Source organism: Oncorhynchus nerka, linkage group LG22, assembly GCF_034236695.1.
Source record: "Oncorhynchus nerka isolate Pitt River linkage group LG22, Oner_Uvic_2.0, whole genome shotgun sequence".
NCBI lineage: Eukaryota > Metazoa > Chordata > Actinopteri > Salmoniformes > Salmonidae > Oncorhynchus > Oncorhynchus nerka.
Window position 1 is genome coordinate 57,022,619 of NC_088417.1, and position 16,052 is coordinate 57,038,670.

The 16,052-nt window shown below is 43.8% G+C and overlaps 2 protein-coding genes across 5 annotated transcripts in view; both read right to left on the bottom strand.

Annotated features, from left to right (window-relative positions):
• zzef1 (zinc finger, ZZ-type with EF hand domain 1) overlaps positions 1 to 8,768 on the bottom strand; it is a 51,924-nt gene extending 43,156 nt beyond the window's left edge. For 2 of the 4 annotated variants that reach the window (XM_065007274.1, XM_029627402.2), the window contains exons 1-13: positions 7,998 to 8,768; positions 6,962 to 7,106; positions 6,561 to 6,755; positions 6,152 to 6,335; positions 5,664 to 5,863; positions 4,896 to 5,106; positions 4,382 to 4,498; positions 3,514 to 3,692; positions 2,914 to 3,015; positions 2,709 to 2,800; positions 2,392 to 2,537; positions 2,039 to 2,144; positions 1,485 to 1,703 (exon numbers count right to left, since the gene is read on the bottom strand). In XM_065007274.1, the coding sequence (XP_064863346.1) occupies positions 1,485 to 1,703; positions 2,039 to 2,144; positions 2,392 to 2,537; positions 2,709 to 2,800; positions 2,914 to 3,015; positions 3,514 to 3,692; positions 4,382 to 4,498; positions 4,896 to 5,106; positions 5,664 to 5,863; positions 6,152 to 6,335; positions 6,561 to 6,755; positions 6,962 to 7,106; positions 7,998 to 8,411 (2,310 nt within the window). In that variant the 5' untranslated portion in view covers positions 8,412 to 8,768. Of the gene's footprint in view, positions 1 to 1,475; positions 1,704 to 2,038; positions 2,145 to 2,391; positions 2,538 to 2,708; positions 2,801 to 2,913; positions 3,016 to 3,513; positions 3,693 to 4,381; positions 4,499 to 4,895; positions 5,107 to 5,663; positions 5,864 to 6,151; positions 6,336 to 6,560; positions 6,756 to 6,961; positions 7,107 to 7,997 lie in introns of all 4 variants that reach the window. The other 2 variants (XM_029627401.2, XM_029627400.2) reach the window with 1 other exon arrangement.
• A 5,128-nt stretch (positions 8,769 to 13,896) lies between these two features.
• Positions 13,897 to 16,052, bottom strand: part of LOC115105402 (rabankyrin-5) — a 42,540-nt gene continuing 40,384 nt past the window's right edge. Inside the window, 1 exon segment of the mRNA XM_029627404.2 lies at positions 13,897 to 15,985. Within this exon segment, the coding sequence (XP_029483264.2) occupies positions 15,853 to 15,985 (133 nt within the window). The 3' untranslated portion in view covers positions 13,897 to 15,852.

The following is a 16,052-nucleotide window of genomic DNA, read 5'->3' on the forward strand; positions in this document are numbered from 1 at the left end:
GGCTAGCTTCAACAGAAGTTTGGTTATGCAACAGGACAACGACCCAAAACACAGAAGTAAATCAACAACATAAATGCTTCAACAGAAGAAAATGTACCTTCTGGAGTGACCTCAACTCGATTTGAGATGCTGTGGCATGACCTCAGGAGAGCGGTTCACACCAGACATCCCAAGAATATTGCTGAACTGAAACAGTTTTGTTAAAGAGGAATGGTACAAAGTTCCTCCTGACCGTTGTGAAGTCTGATCCGCAACTACAGAAAACATTCGGTTGAGGCTATTGCTGCCAAAGGAGGGTCAACCAGTTATTAAATCTAAGGGTTCGCATAGTTTTTCTACCCTGCACTGTGAATGTTTACACGGTGTGTTCAATAAAGACATGAAAACATATAATTGTTTGTGTGTGTTTTAGCAGACTGTGTTTGTCTATTGATGTGACTTAGACGAAGATCAGATCACATTTTATGACCAATTTATGCAGAAATCCAGGTAATTCCAAAGGGTTCACATACTTTTTCTTGCCACTGCGTGTACAGAACATCAGGAACACCTTCCTAATATTGAGTTGCAACCCCTTTTGCTCTCAGAACAGCCTCAAATTTGTCGGGGCATGGACTCGACAAGGTGTTGAAAGTGTTGCACAGGGATGCTGGCCCATGTTGACTAATGCTTCCTACAGTTGTGTCAAGTTGGCTGGATGTCCTTTTGGTGGTGGCCCATTCTTGATACACACAGGAGTGTGAAAAACCCAGCAGCGTTGCAGTCCTTGGCACGCTCAAATCGGTTCGCCTGGCACCAACTACCATACCCCGTTCACAGCCACGTAAATATTTTGTATTGCCCATTCACCTGGTCAGTCTGTCATGGAATGAGCAGATTAAAAAAAAGACATGTAATCCATATGCACTTGAATGGCAGACGCTTTTTCTGCGGTTAATTTTCATGCCAGCCAGGTAGGCTACTCTGAAGTTAAATATATATAAATATAGCAAGCCTATAGAAAGCTGATGGGATCCTTTTTAATAGGGGCCATCAAAACTCTGTATTCTTACGCAATTGCATAGCCTATAGAAATGTTGTGCAACACGAGCTTATAGGAACACTTATTTCATTCCATGAATCAACCAGCTACAAGGAGCTGGTTCTCGCTGTGCAACAGGTGATCCTATTCCGGTCAAACTCTGAATCCCAGGGCTCTCATGAAGTTTTTGATTCGATTTTCGATTGTATTTGCATTGATGTCAGAATGATTAGAGGGACAATAGAGCGCTAGCTGTTAGCAAGTTTGGTAGGCTACTAATGACTATCAGTGGCATCACAGTTTTGGAGAAGCCTAGTTATCGCAAATCAAGAGTCAAATGTAATTTTTTCTGCGGTCATAACTTGTGACTGCCGGTGTGGCGCTAATATGCATAACACTTTAATAATAAAATACAATCGAATCTTACAGTATAATGACTGAGGGTACTACTGACAGTGGGTACCATGTCTCGTGTGAGCTGCTGGATGAAGAAGAGGGTCTTCTTGAGCAGGGTGAGTCCAGTGACCATGTCCCCCTCTGAGCCATCTCCTTGTGGGCTCAGGTCGTCCAGATCATCCAGCCTCTCGGCCCCGGGACACAGGTACCCACTGAAGGACAGAGACTGGACGCCCAGACGCTCTGCACTGTCCTGCCGCGCACACAGGAACTTCACCATCAGGAACTGGGGGAGAGAGGGGAGTCACTTCACAGTTATCAGTATGAGTGTTACATAAATGTGGATGGTGGGACTATTCTTACACTGCTAATTGATGGATTCACACAATTAACATTACATATTGGGAAACATAGTAATATGTGATTTCTGCACATAGATACTCTTATTTGATTGGTAGGTGGGGAGGAGAGGGAGGAGCAGGGGAGTTGAGTGTCAGAGAGAGAAAGTATTGAAGAGTGGTTGAATGAGAGGAGGGAGAAACAATAATATGGACAGGGCAGAGAGAGATAGTAAAACTAGAAAAAAGAGAGAGATAGAGAGCGCGAAAGAGTGTTGAGTACCTTTGCAACGCGACAAGTCTGCAGTTTGATCTCCACATCGTTCCAGTCATCCTCCAGCTCAAACCAGCCAATGGGCTCATCCTCCGCCTGCAGTGGAATCCTCAGACTGCAAGGTAGATCACATGACAAACCAGGGGTCAGACATTCATATGGAACTGTCACATTCATTCATTCATATGGAACAGGTCACTATACTGACTCTAGTTCAAGGCCTCGTTTTATACCAGACCTTACGAACATGGGTAGGATGTCTGGTGCATGAGACGACTGTACTACTACCGAGTTAAATCCAGAAGAAAATAAATAGGCAGTTCATCGGGGTTCAACAGGTACCACTCCGGGGAGGTCCTTACTTGTCTTGCACAAACTCCTTGTAGTCCTTGTAGTTCCAGGAGTCATACTTCTTAAACCTCTTGAAGTGTTTTTCTGCATCAAAGGTGTCTCCTTCACTGTAGGCAAACACCAGGCCACACTTTGCTCCAATAGCACCTTTACGGACCTGTTGAAAAACACAGATCGTATGGAGAAAACAGCAAATGGTAGGGAGCAAAAGTGCAAACACACACTATGCCACAAATAGACTGATAGAGGATGCTTAATACTTCATGAGAACCCCATTGCTGTGAACACCAATGCACTATTGCAAGATATGAACACTACACACACTCACTTTAACCTTCATCTGAGTGACCTGGAAGTTGCTCTGGTCTTCTGTAGACAGGATCACGCTAGCTCTCTTCTTACCACTTTCTGTAAGAAACCCTGTACAGAACATTAGAGCAACTGATTAAGCATGCAAACTTAAACATGCACATACTTGGAGAGCGTGAACGAGAGAGAGAAAGAGACAGAGAGACTACAGTAAGTAACTATACCGTCTCCAGTGGCGGCGGATTCAGTCAGCATGTTCTCTGGTCCCGACTTCTCCTCTTTGCCCTTCACATCACAGGCCTGCAGGTGCAACTGAAGGGTCTTCCCTAGAGTAGGGCACAAGACACGCAATCACTTCAGAACAGCCATATCTAAAGGCGATGGTCGCAAACCATTTTGTAATCTAACTAGGGTTGCAAAATTCTGGTAAATTTCCCCAAATTCACAGGTTTTCTAGAAACCCTGGTTGGAAGATTCCCGGAATCAGGAGGGAATTTTCAGGAAATCCGGAATCTTCCAACCAGAAAATCCAGAATCCTCAAATTCTTTGTAACCCTAAAGTTTTCTTGTGTCCCACAAATACGTTTCTATCCAGGAACTAGTGTCTACACGCGATTCAAAAAGAATCAGGCTTGATCCTGGCCCACCATATTGGAAACACTGATCTAAAGCATAATCACAGCACCATCGCCAGAATTGTCTGGTCAGCAACCCATTGCCTCAACTACTACGGCCATACGACATGGGGGACATAGTGGATAAGGTAAGCGGGGTTGGCTGAAGACCGGGAGAAGGATACTGTAAGCGGGGTTGGTTGAGGTTACCGTTGCGATAGAGCAGGCGCAGTCTGACTGAGGCCATGGAGGAGATGAGGGACGAGGCTCTGTACTCTGCCTCCAGGTGCTCACTGATACCAGACAGGGATTGGAGGATCTTAGCCACACTGCCCCGGGCCAGGGCAAAGGCCAACAGGGTCAGTTCTGCATCAGGGGTCACACAGCAACTACAGGGGGATGAAGAGAGAAAGAGGGGGAAAAAATGGTGTGAGGCTGAGAGTGATTGAGTGTAAAGACAAACAGAAAGATGGTGAGTGGGTGTGAGATATACGTAAGATAGAGTGTACGAGAGAAAGAGAGTAAGCGGGTGCGAGATAGTGTGTGAGGGGGAGAGAAGAGAGAGGGGGGGTGCGTGTGTGCATGTCTACACGCGAGAAATCGAGAAATAGATAGAGAGAGAGTATTTACAAAGAGTTAAGGTAATACAGAGAATATCACCACTCAATCAATGTGCTGATATCTGTACAGACACACTCATACTCACATACACATGAATTTTGTATAGTAGATACAGTATGTGATGGTAGACTAGGGGCCTGAGGGAACACACTTAACGTGTTGTGAAAAGTGTTCTGAAATGTAATGTCATGTAATATTTGTAATTGTATATAACTGCCTTGATGTCGCTGGACCCCAGGAAGAGTAGTTGCTGCCTTGGCAGCAGCTAATGGGGATCCATAAATAAATTAAAAATGTCAACATAATCATGTAAACATGGTAGGCTCCGAGATTATCAGCATAGAGAGGCCAGTGTAATGATGTAATCACAGGATCTAAGCATTATTCTGCTATTCTCATTTGAATGTTTTTATTGTCAGTCATACTCATTATATAGTTACTACTACTATAGACTTACTCTGCTATTCTGAGCAGGAACCCGTCCACCTCCTCGAGGATGTTCATGGAGAAGAACTTGGGGAACTCGGTGGACGACGGCGTTAAGGACAGTGGTGGCATGTGCTTTAAGGCTTTTCTACGAGGAGGGAACAGAAGAAACCAAGCTCTCAGACACAGTGGCACAACAAAAAGTCAAGTCAAAGCATTCAATTACTGGTGACAAAAGTGAAATGCTGCAGAACCTCTTCATAATCATGACAACTAGGAGTTGTTCCTGGTTAGGTCAAGTGGTCAGAAAAAAAACTCCTGGCCCTAATGATGATCCCTTCATACGCATGCAATAGACCCATTCAGAACATCAGAGCCCGTATCCACAAAGCCTCTCAGAGTAGGAGTTTCACCTTTTAGATCATAATGAATAAGAATATATAGGGACAGGTGGGGACCTGATCCTAGATCAGCACTCCTACCCAGACCCCTAAATAAGCATGACATAGCACCCTTCCATAACCCTGTCTCTAGTTGGTACTCACTGTGTGCTCTGTAGGACAGTCTGTGCCAGGACAGGGTTGGTCTCCATTGAGGCTGTGACCAGGGAGGTGAGCAGTGACAGGTACCAGATAGCCGAGGCATCAGACACAGACACCTCTTTACTCTTGGTGATCTGGTAGCCCAGGGTCTTCAGCCCGTGGATCCGCGTGTCACAACCATCACTCAGGCACCGCTTGATGTTGATCTGGATGTCTGGAGGCCACAGAGCGGAATGATTTGAATGGCGTGGGATAGGATCGGACAGGAATTCTTGACTAATCCCAGAGGGTACATGTCTTTAGTTGGCACACCGAACAAAAACATATTAAACTAAAAACTCTTGTCACCAGGGGTGGTCTACGGCCTGATGAATTGAGTAATAAAATAAATAAACACATCTAAAACTAGATAGAAAGTATGCAGAAAATATCATGGATATATGTTTTGAAATAACTGCTCTTTTTCGCCAATGAATTTCAAAATCCCAATGTGGCCCTTGAGCCAAAAAGTTTGCTGACCCCTGATGTATACTGTAATCAAATTCCAGGGAGAATCGATTTCAAACAGAAGCTTAACCAGAGATGCAGACTTCTAGCCTCCCCAAAAGACTAACTGGAGGAACTAGATGAATTGAGTAGTGTGTAATAAAGTAGGAGCTTTCACATTAGACTCATGATCCGGGTGGATTGCACCCACATCGATCTGCATCATTCTTTTCTGGAGTGAAAGGCCCTAGTGACATGCAGGCAGGCAGACAGCGACTGACTCACAGGGGTGAGTGATGTTGGCGTTCTCCAGCAGGGCCACGTAACCTGTGACGTTGGAGGGGATGCGCACATCCTTGATCTCCTGCAGCGATCGCCGGTTCTTGCCCACGGCCACCGACACCAGCTGGGGCATGTAGCTGTGGTCGTTGGATGCCACTGCGATGGCCAGGCGACGCAGCACCACGTCCGGCTTCATCTTCAACCTGAAAATACAACGATAAGGTCAAATGAAAAGTAGGGCCCCGAGTTTAACCTGAGAATGTGACTTGATCAGGTAAAACTCATTGCCCTAAACATGACACTTTAGCCTGGACACAACGAAATCAAACAACATTTGAACTCAAAGATAATAGTGTACTCAAAGATAAATATATATAAATAAACTACAGAGGTACATTAGAAAGCTAGCCACAGCTCCCTTTCAAGCTGGATGTGAATGGCTTGGATCTAACCCTGATTAAAAAGCCATGCTTGTAGCGGTTGTCTCTCACCTTATCCAGTGTGAGCGGGCGCTGCCGTCTGACTGCCAGAAGGTCACAGTCTCTCCGTTGGTCATCTTGTGAATGTCCGCGGCATTGGACGAAGCTTCTATGAAGTTGTAGCACTGTGTGACCACCTTCACTTTATCCACCTCTGGGTCCCGGTTCAACTCTGCCCTGTACTGGATGTCTAAGTCTGGGAGGAGGGAGAGAGGAGAACCAGCTCAATGAGACAGGCTGAGGTGTTGTTTCATGGTGAATAAAGGGTAAACTAGTATTACATGACATTCGTGATCTGAAGATGTGTGTAATTGATGTGTAATAATAGGTTGTTAGTACAAGGCAATCTCCTTGTGCTAATTTAACAACATTCATGTTCCCAGAGGGTATTCTATCGATATTTTATAATACTTTTGTTTACCTTTCTCCTTCTGAAGGAGGAACTCTAGGAAGTCCTGCACCACGGTAGACCTCATGGTACAAATGCTGTTGTATCCCTCTAGAACAGGGAAAGGGATGGCACTACTGGGAATACGGTTCCTGTGGAGGAACTTCAGGATCTTTGAGGCGTGCGCTCCCAACCTGTCTTTGGACTTGGAGAATATGTCAACGAATCCTAAAATAAAGAAGGACGATACACATATAAGATGTATCATGCTGTTGGTGAACACAGAAATCCCTTTTACCTACATCTTTGCCTATCCCTCTGTCCTTTCCCCAGTCTTCCTATTGCAACTCTCCACAATGTACAGAACACCCACCACAACATAACTCCCCATTAACCTATAACATACATCCGTATCACATTGGGGCTGTTCCTACCTGGGGTTAGGGTGCATGCCTGGAGTTGTCGGATCACGTGACTCAGCTCTCCCTGTAGATTGGCCCCGTTGGAGTTCTTCAGAGCCATCAGCATGTTCTCAACATCCACCACTCCATCTCCCTCTGCGTCAAACTGACCAAAGGCCTAGGGCAGGGACAGAGAAGCATGAGGAAATACACTCATCGGACAGAGAAGCATGAGGAAATACACTCATAGGGACATAGACATTCAACTACGCAGGTTGTTCACCTCTGCTTCTGTCTACACTAGGACGTCACCTGGGTGACGGGGTTAGGAGAGAAGCTAATATTTTTGACACACTGACCTGAGGTGGACACATTGCCAATGCCTTGACCCCCCCCCTGGCCTCTACAACAATCTTCCCAGGAAAGGCCCGACAACTGTCAGCTCTGGATAAAAGTGACACAGACCCTAGAACCAAAACATGGAGCTATTTGATATCTGCCTATGCTGATAATCTGTTATGAGATTACACTATAATTTGTTTGTGTCTCTCTGTCAAACCAGACAGGTATACTGTTTATATGGATTGTGGATGTTCCTGTGAGTCAGGATTCCATAGCATTCTGAAGCATGCCTATCCTGCCATAGGCACACAATGTCCTACATTGACAGAGATAAAGGCAAAGCTATTCATTACAGAGCAGGTCCTATTCATATATCAACTCGTGACAGAAAACGTAGCTAAAAGGTCTACAAAAAGTACAATGCAGCTTGTTGTAGATAGAGCAGAAAATAGGAAGGTTTGGCATCAAAATATCAATGATCACTGACAAACGTAAAGGTCTGACAGCACATAATGTCCCTTTATGGCTCGTGGTGTCGTGACACACTTATTGCTTGGCATGGGTTAGTCAGAGGACATGTAACCAGGCCTACAATGTAAACAAAACACTTTCTGCCACTCAGCTGCGAATCACATAATGGTGGACACTCGCTCTTCCTATGATAACATTGAGGTATAAGAAATATTGTGGGCTTTATATTATGGTAGTTATCGCGGAAATACTGTACCTCTTCGCACTCATCTCGCGGAGCGTCTCGGCTCTCGAGCATCTCGCAAAATTGTTCCACATTTACAGACTCCTCTCCCCGGCTCAACCGGTCCTCGAGCCACCGCACCAGGACGCCCTCATTCCCGGCCAGGACCGACTCAGGAATGGCGACCCCCGAGTCGCTAATGCGGGCCGCCGCCTCCCTCAGTTTGACCTGCTCTAAAAGCACCCCTGGGGTAGGTGGTCCGCAGCCCGGCACTGGAGGGTTATTCGATCCCCTTCCACTCCTTCCAGAACCAGAGCCTCCACTGTTAGCAACGCCGACGCCCGTGGCCGCAGAGGCCGGACTGCCTTCCGCGAACCCGGGGCTCTCGGCTTCGACATCCTCCTCGTCCCCACTACCACCTCCGCAGCCGCTCTCTGCGTTTCCCATGTTGTATAGCGGCCTCTGGCTTTCCTAAAATTCGTAGAGGTCCGGTTGGAGACAGTTTTGTAAACGGGATTGAAAAATCCACAGCCCTTTCCAACCTGTGTTCTTCCGTTTCGTTCCACTACCGCATTGACGTTCAGTACGTGCCCTACTAGATCGCTCGCTACGTCATCAGAAACTTTGGACCCAATGGACGGCGGTGTACGTTCTAGGCCCGGATCATGAAATAGCGTAGAAGCATATAGAAAACAATATTTGATGTAGGCCTATTCTTATATAAAACTATTCATGATATAGCTGCAGTACACGACTCTCAGATTCACGATTATACCGTGCATTGCTGAACGTGCGGACACCAAGCCAAACCAGGGAGCTAAATAAACTATGTGGTTTGTAACTCTGCACTGATGTGAGCATGCGCTGTGGATTAAACGCATACCCGGAAATAAAAATACAGAAACGGCGATTATTTTTTAAACATGTTTAATTAATTGACAAACATGTAACGGCACATGACAAGGAATAGCTGAGCTGCGAAGGCTTCGACATAATGCTATGGTTTATAATTTCATTTATTTGTGTATTAGTGGCAATACTAATACCACAGTTGAGAACATCTTTACTATTACTACACCAGGACTGTGCCCACATCACTGACGATGCACCACCTGTGCAGCGCATAACCAAAGAGGAGTTATCTCTGTACAACGGAGAGAACAGCAAGGGCCTTTACCTGTCCATCCTATAATGTTGACATATTTTGCTCAACTCATCTCATATGTATATATTATATTCTACTGTATTTTAGTCTATGCCGTTCCGACATTGCTCGTCCAAATATGTATATATTCTTAACTCCATTCCTTTACTTTAAATGTGTGTGTATTGTTGTGAAATTGTTAGATCTTGTTAGATGTTACTGCACTGCTGGAGCTAGAAAAACAAGCATTTCGCTACACCCGCAATAACATCTGCAAAACGTGTATGTGACCAATACAATTTATTCCTAGGACAGGTGTTCGATGTAGAAAAAGGGATGAAGCACTATGGACCTAGCGGTGGTTATAATTTCTTTACAGGTGATTTTATCTACCTAGCTAGCTAACTTAGTTGACTGATTTGGCTAGCCAAAAAAGGACTCCATTTGAAAGTTGCATCATCTTATCCTTTAAGGCTTTAGAAGTGTTCTTACACTGATTTTTGAACATTCAAGGCAACTGGGACGCATCCGTGGCAGGCATTGTTGTCACCTTAGCTTGCAACATAACTTCTTGCGTGATAGGAACCCTGAGCACCACCAGCAATCAGTCTACACCACTGAGCACACACCCGTTGTTACTATGACAACTGACTGCTGTCTGAACACATGCAAATCCAAATTGCCACTTGTCTCATGCTGTTTACCAAAACGGATTTAAATACCAAAACTGATTTTTTTTAATGATTTGAGCTTTAAGGCCTGCAGTGAGAACAAGCATTAAATGTACATGAAAACATGTACAATATTATATAGCAAATACACTTCAAAATGCCGCGGACACTTAAAAAAATACACTTCTAGCTTTAAGCACCAACTGTCAGAGCAGCTCACAGATTACTGCACCTGTACATAGCCCATCTATAATTTAGCCCAAACAACTACCTCTTTCCCTACTGTATTTATTTTGCTCCTTTGCACCCCATTATTTTTATTTATACTTTGCACATTCTTTCCACTGCAAATCTACCATTCCAGTGTTTTACTTGCTATATTGTATTTACTTTGCCACCATGGCCTTTTTTGTCTTTACCTCCCTTATCTCACCTCATTTGCTCACATCGTATATAGACTTGTTTATACTGTATTATTGACTGTATGTTTGTTTTACTCCATGTGTAACTCTGTGTCGTTGTATGTGTCGAACTGCTTTGCTTTATCTTGGCCAGGTCGCAATTGTAAATGAGAACTTGTTCTCAACTTGCCTACCTGGTTAAATAAAGGTGAAATATAACAAATAAAAAGATACACAGATTTTGGCAGACTTGTGAATTCATTTTATGCTCCATCTCTGGCCTTTGTCACTGGGGACTTTACAGATACCAGTCTGACTGATGATGTGTCCAGTCTGACCTCTGCTCAGGTGGTGTCCCTCTAAGACTGGCTGACCTTCTATCACAAGGACTACAAGCCTATGGGTGGGTATCAATGCCTGTAGGCCATCGTATCTTCATACGAGGGTCCTATTCATGGTCCATTTGACCAAGGAACTTTTGTCATTGATACTAGCACAGTTGACATTATTGCACTCAATATTAGCCTGGGTACCAGTCTGTTAATGCAGTCTTGCCAACTCCTTATGGAATTGTGATGCATTTGCAAGCAGTGAAGTGCAATGATACTTATTGAACAGACTGGTACCCAGGCTAGTTCATTACATACATGAACATAAGGTTCAAAGGCCCTCACAGACAACCCGAGAACCGAGTTTGGAAAACCCTGTGTTAACCCAAAAGGACAATAATATACAGAGAATCCTTTGAAAGTTGTGAGATTCAAGTCCTCTCTCTGTGATATGCTGCAGGCAGACTGGTGGGGGCAGTTTTAGAGTGACGGTGGAGAGCCCACCGAGGCCTTGCTGCAGGTGGAGGCAGCCCTGGAGGAGGAGCAGACACTCAAGGACCAAGCCCAGGCTGAGAAGTAACACCTCCCAGCCAGCAACTCAGAGTGGAGTGCTGCCAGGAGAGGACGGGTCTGGTGCTCCACCAAGAGGAACTGACATCATGGTGCACAGAGAAACTTTGTGCATGTTTGACATTGCAGTCGGAAGTTCAGGCAACTACCGACTGATTGATCTACAAATCACCCTGAATCATAAGTAACTACTCTTTTATTATTTGTATCAGTCAGTAACAATCAACAATATACCATGGATTTGATGTTCTCGACCACGGCCATTGTATTTACTAGCCTAAGGTTGATGGTGGCAATGTGTGCGGGCCCTAACATGCTGAAGGATATTATACACTAGGGGGCGCTAATTCAAGCCTAAATAACATTAATCGTTGCCTCCTATCAACTAGTATGGATAGAAGCATTCACAGCCATCATAGAGATCAGTCTATGCTCTGGAAGCATTACTAGGGTAGTGTATTTTTAAGCATGTAGCTCTGATTGGACTGTTCTTTTCTCTCCTCAGTGGTGGAGTGCAGAGAGACTAGGCCGGCGTACCGAGGGTACTGTTCTCTCCTGGCTCGGGCAGCTCTCACTGTGTATGTGTCCAGAACTCCTCCACAGTGAAAAACCCTAACATCCAGGATTATGAGGGCTGCCCCCCGCTCACGCTGAGTCATGTCCTGTCAGAGAGTAGAGGGTGAGGTTAGACAAAAGGGGGCTCTGTGAAGGCTGGGCCACCTCACACACGGACTATCTACAAGGGCCTATATACTGTTATCTAAAACTTCCCAAGAGTTCTGAATTAGAATGACTGGGTATCTGATTGTCAGTTTGAAGATAACCTCTGTTGAATGGTTTCTGTTCTTTATGCATGTACATTTTAGTTTAATTAATATGCAATATGTCAACTAATTGCAAGTGCAAATGGCCAAATACTGTACACTCAATAATTAGGAATAGAAGGGAAATGTTTTATACTACACGGAACCAAAATATAAATGCCACATGTAGTGTTGGGCCCATGTTTCATGAGCTGAAATAAAATATCCCAGAAATGTTCTTTGCACAAATAGTGTATTTCTCTCATTTTGTACAAAAATGTGTATTTAATCCGTTAGTGAGCATTTCTCCTTTGCCAAGATAATCCATCCACCTGACAGGTGTGGCATATCAAGAAGATGATTAAACAGCATGATCATTACACAGGTGCAACTTGTGCTGGGGATAATAAAAGGCCATTAATGTGCAGTTTTGTCATGACACAATGCCACAGACTCACGTTTTGAGGGATCATGAAATTGGTGTGCTGACTGCAGGAATTGAATGTTAATTTCTCTAGCATAAGCCTCCAAAGTCATTTTAGAGAATTTGGCAGTACGTCCAACCAGCCTCACAACCGCAGACCACGTGTATGGAATCTTGTTGGCGAGCGGTTTACAGATGTCAACGTTGTGAACAGAGTGCCCCATGTTGGCGTGGGGTTATGTTATGGGCAGGCATTAGCAAAAGACAATGAGCACAAATGCATTTTGTTGATAGCAATTTGAATGCACATAGATACCGTGACGAGGTCCTGAGGACCATTGTCACGCCATTCATCCGCCGCCATCACCTCATATTTCAGCATGATAAAGCATGGCCCCATTTCGCAAGGATCTGTACATAATTCCTGGAAGCTGAAAATGTCAAAGTTCTTCCATGCCCTGCATACTCACCAAACATGTCATCCATTGAGCATGTTTGGGATGCTCCGGATAAACAGCGTGTTCCAGTTCCCGCCAATATACTTCGCAGATACATTGAAGAGTGGGACAACATTCCACAGGCCACAATCAACAGCCTGATCAACTCTATGCAAAGGAGATGTGTCGCGCTGTATGAGGCAAATGGTGGTCACACCAGATACTGACTGGATTTCTGAGCCATGCCCCTCTTTTCAATTCAGATAATAAAAATGCATTGGTCACATATACATGGACAGCATATGTTAATGCTTGTGTAGTGATATGCTTGTATTTTATTTGGGGGGGGGGGTCTGAACAACAGACGCATATCTATATTCCCATTCATGTGAAATCCATAGATTACAGCCTAATTTATTTATTTCAATTGATGTCCTTATGTGAACTGTAACTCAGTAAAATATTTGAAATTGTCATGTGTTTATATTTTTCTTCAATTGACCCCACATAAAAAGAAACATGTTTTATAAAACATGTTTGTACTTCCATCTAACTGGTAATTGTCAGAGGACATTCATGTGTGGTTAAGACAAAGGACAGGAGCGAACATGTGCCATGAAGTTGTTTTTGTCGCACTGCTTTGCTTTATCTTGGCCAGGTCGCAGTTGTAAATGAGAACTTGTTCTCGGCTGGCCTACCTGGTTAAATAAAGGTGAAATAAAAAATATATATTTAAAAAATGAAACAGACTTGCCAAACGTGGGTCTGTTGTAGACCCACTTCCTCTCTAACCTGTCAAAAATAAAAGTCCCCCAAAATGTATTCCTTTATTGTCCACATGGCACATGTATAGGACTTTTATTTTGACATGACGTAAGCAGAATGGAAGTTGGTCAACAAGAAACACGATTGGAAAGTCCTTTTGATAATACGATCCTTTAGATATCTTCTCAAATGAACCCAATCATCCTGCCCACCGGAATAGTAATTTGAAATGGAATTGTATTTAACTTCTGGTTTCCCGCTTACTGTTTTTGTGCAACCCAATACAATTGAGAGAAATGCTAGTGTATGCTAAATACATTCACGTTGCTAAAAGCAGCAGTCTTGGACATGTTTGTATTTAAAGTACAGAGCCAAAAACAAGATCCTGTTCTTATTTGATGACCTTTATGTAAAGTCGTCATCCCTTTCGCAAGGAAGAAACAGGCTAGATATCTGAGCATACTGAAACAATGTGCATAAAAGATTAACAGAGGCGAATATTTCAGTTGTCACAATTACAAAAAAAGCTAACTGCATTAAGTACAAAACAGTTGTAGTGGTCAAAAATATTATACATTTATCTGTACAATTTAACAGACCACTGACAGGCCAGTGGCAACCACCAATTCATTCTCACATTCTCTCCCCTTATGATCAGAAATGTCATGTCATCTTGATAAAGTGCACCTGTTAGGTTTTGAAATCAAGAATCAGAAAAAATAATAATAAATGCCTTGTTTTCTTGACACAGATTAATAAACCTAGTTCTGGATTTGAAGAAGGCATCAACATTTTCATTGAAATGGCTTTTTAGTCAAGGACTTTGCTTAATCTGGTCCGGGGAAACCAGACTGGTAGGTCAAGACAACACCTGAATTGAGGCAATACCAATTGTTACATATAACAAATCCCCAACAAGAGGACCGTACTATAGGCCCGGATTAAATGGAATGTACATGTCAGCGATTGGGGGGGGGCAAACATAATTCATGAGGACTATGATATAATAATAAAAAATGTATACGCTACAAATTAAATGACATGCATAGACAGGCATTTTATCTAATGTATAATTTCATAGCGAGGATTATTTTGCATTTGGGACTAACAAAACCTTAAATGGTAAAGGTTCTCAGCCTTTCCAGTTCTCATGGAAAATACATTGATTACACTTAGTAGTTGAGTGTCTTGTCTCATTTACCGATTAAGTGGTGGTCTATAAAGGCTTATGAGGTTGTTTTATGCAGTTACATTGAAATCATGTGAATACAATATCTCTTCTTTTTTTTCTTTTTTTACAAGCAGAGCTCACTTCTTTAACCAGTGACAGAGTTCAAATTGAGTTTGAAAAATGTAATGTTGAAGCATTGATTAAAAAATATCTATTTTGTGTGTGAAAAAGCTGTAGTCCCAACAACAAAAAACATGATCTGCTTCATAGCAACTCAACTCTATTCCCTTAAAATCCAACACACCGCCCTCTGATTCTTATTAGAACCAGCCACACAGCCAACAGTAAAAAGTCAAGGGCAAAACAAAGTGATCATCTTAAATTGACAGAAGTAGAACAGAGATGAACACCTGAAAACACTACAACAGAGGGGGTAAACCCAGCCCTGCATCACAATAATTTGTTATTTCGATCAGTGGGCACCGGTGAAATTTATAGCAATCCTTTCTTTAAAATCCATGAAGGGAAGTCGGGAGAAATGACTGATTGTGATGCAGGGCAGGTCTTGGAGAGCAGCAGGTGTTTTGCTTTCTGTCTCAGCAGCACAGTGCAGTGATGGATTCATTTGATGAGTGGACCAGTGAGTGGCTGCTACTGGAGAAATACTGTCTAACCACTCCTGCAATCTGACACCATTACATGTTCATCACTGATTCTCATGATTCCTTCAAACACTTGATAAATTCTATCTTGGGTCAAAACCATGATCAGTCCTTAGTAAGACAATCTGAAGAACATCTCCCCTCCCCCCCCAACTAGCCCGGTCCTGGAGTCACTGAGCCAGCAAGCAAGCATTTCATTTAATCCAATTTCACATCATGATGACTTTGATCAAAAAAACATGTTTTATAAATTCTACTTCATAAGTCCTGCTAGAACTTTAACATATTTGTATAGACTGGAATGACTAGTACAGAGGTTGTGGTCCATCCGATACTCTGTCCAATAACTTTCCAGGAAGTTAGACCTGGCTCCTACTGCCGCGCCGCCACCTTGCCTGGTGTTGCCCAGCCCACAGTGCGAGGGTGGTGAGCCAGGCACGGCTGGCACCCCGTAACGGGAAGATGAAGGGAGGGAGGTTCAGATGGATGGAGGGCATGCTGTCCGGTGATGTTAGGACACCCCACCCAGAGTCAGCACGTCGAAGCAGATGTCACAGACCCTCACAGGCTTGTTCAGGTCAAACTTAATGATGGGGATTTCCTTTATGGAACACTTGTGGCAGAGCAAGCGGCCGCAGTGACGGCTGGGTGGAGACAGGGAGCGGGGGGGGGCGGAAGGAGATGAGTAAGCAGAGCAGATTGGGGGAGACA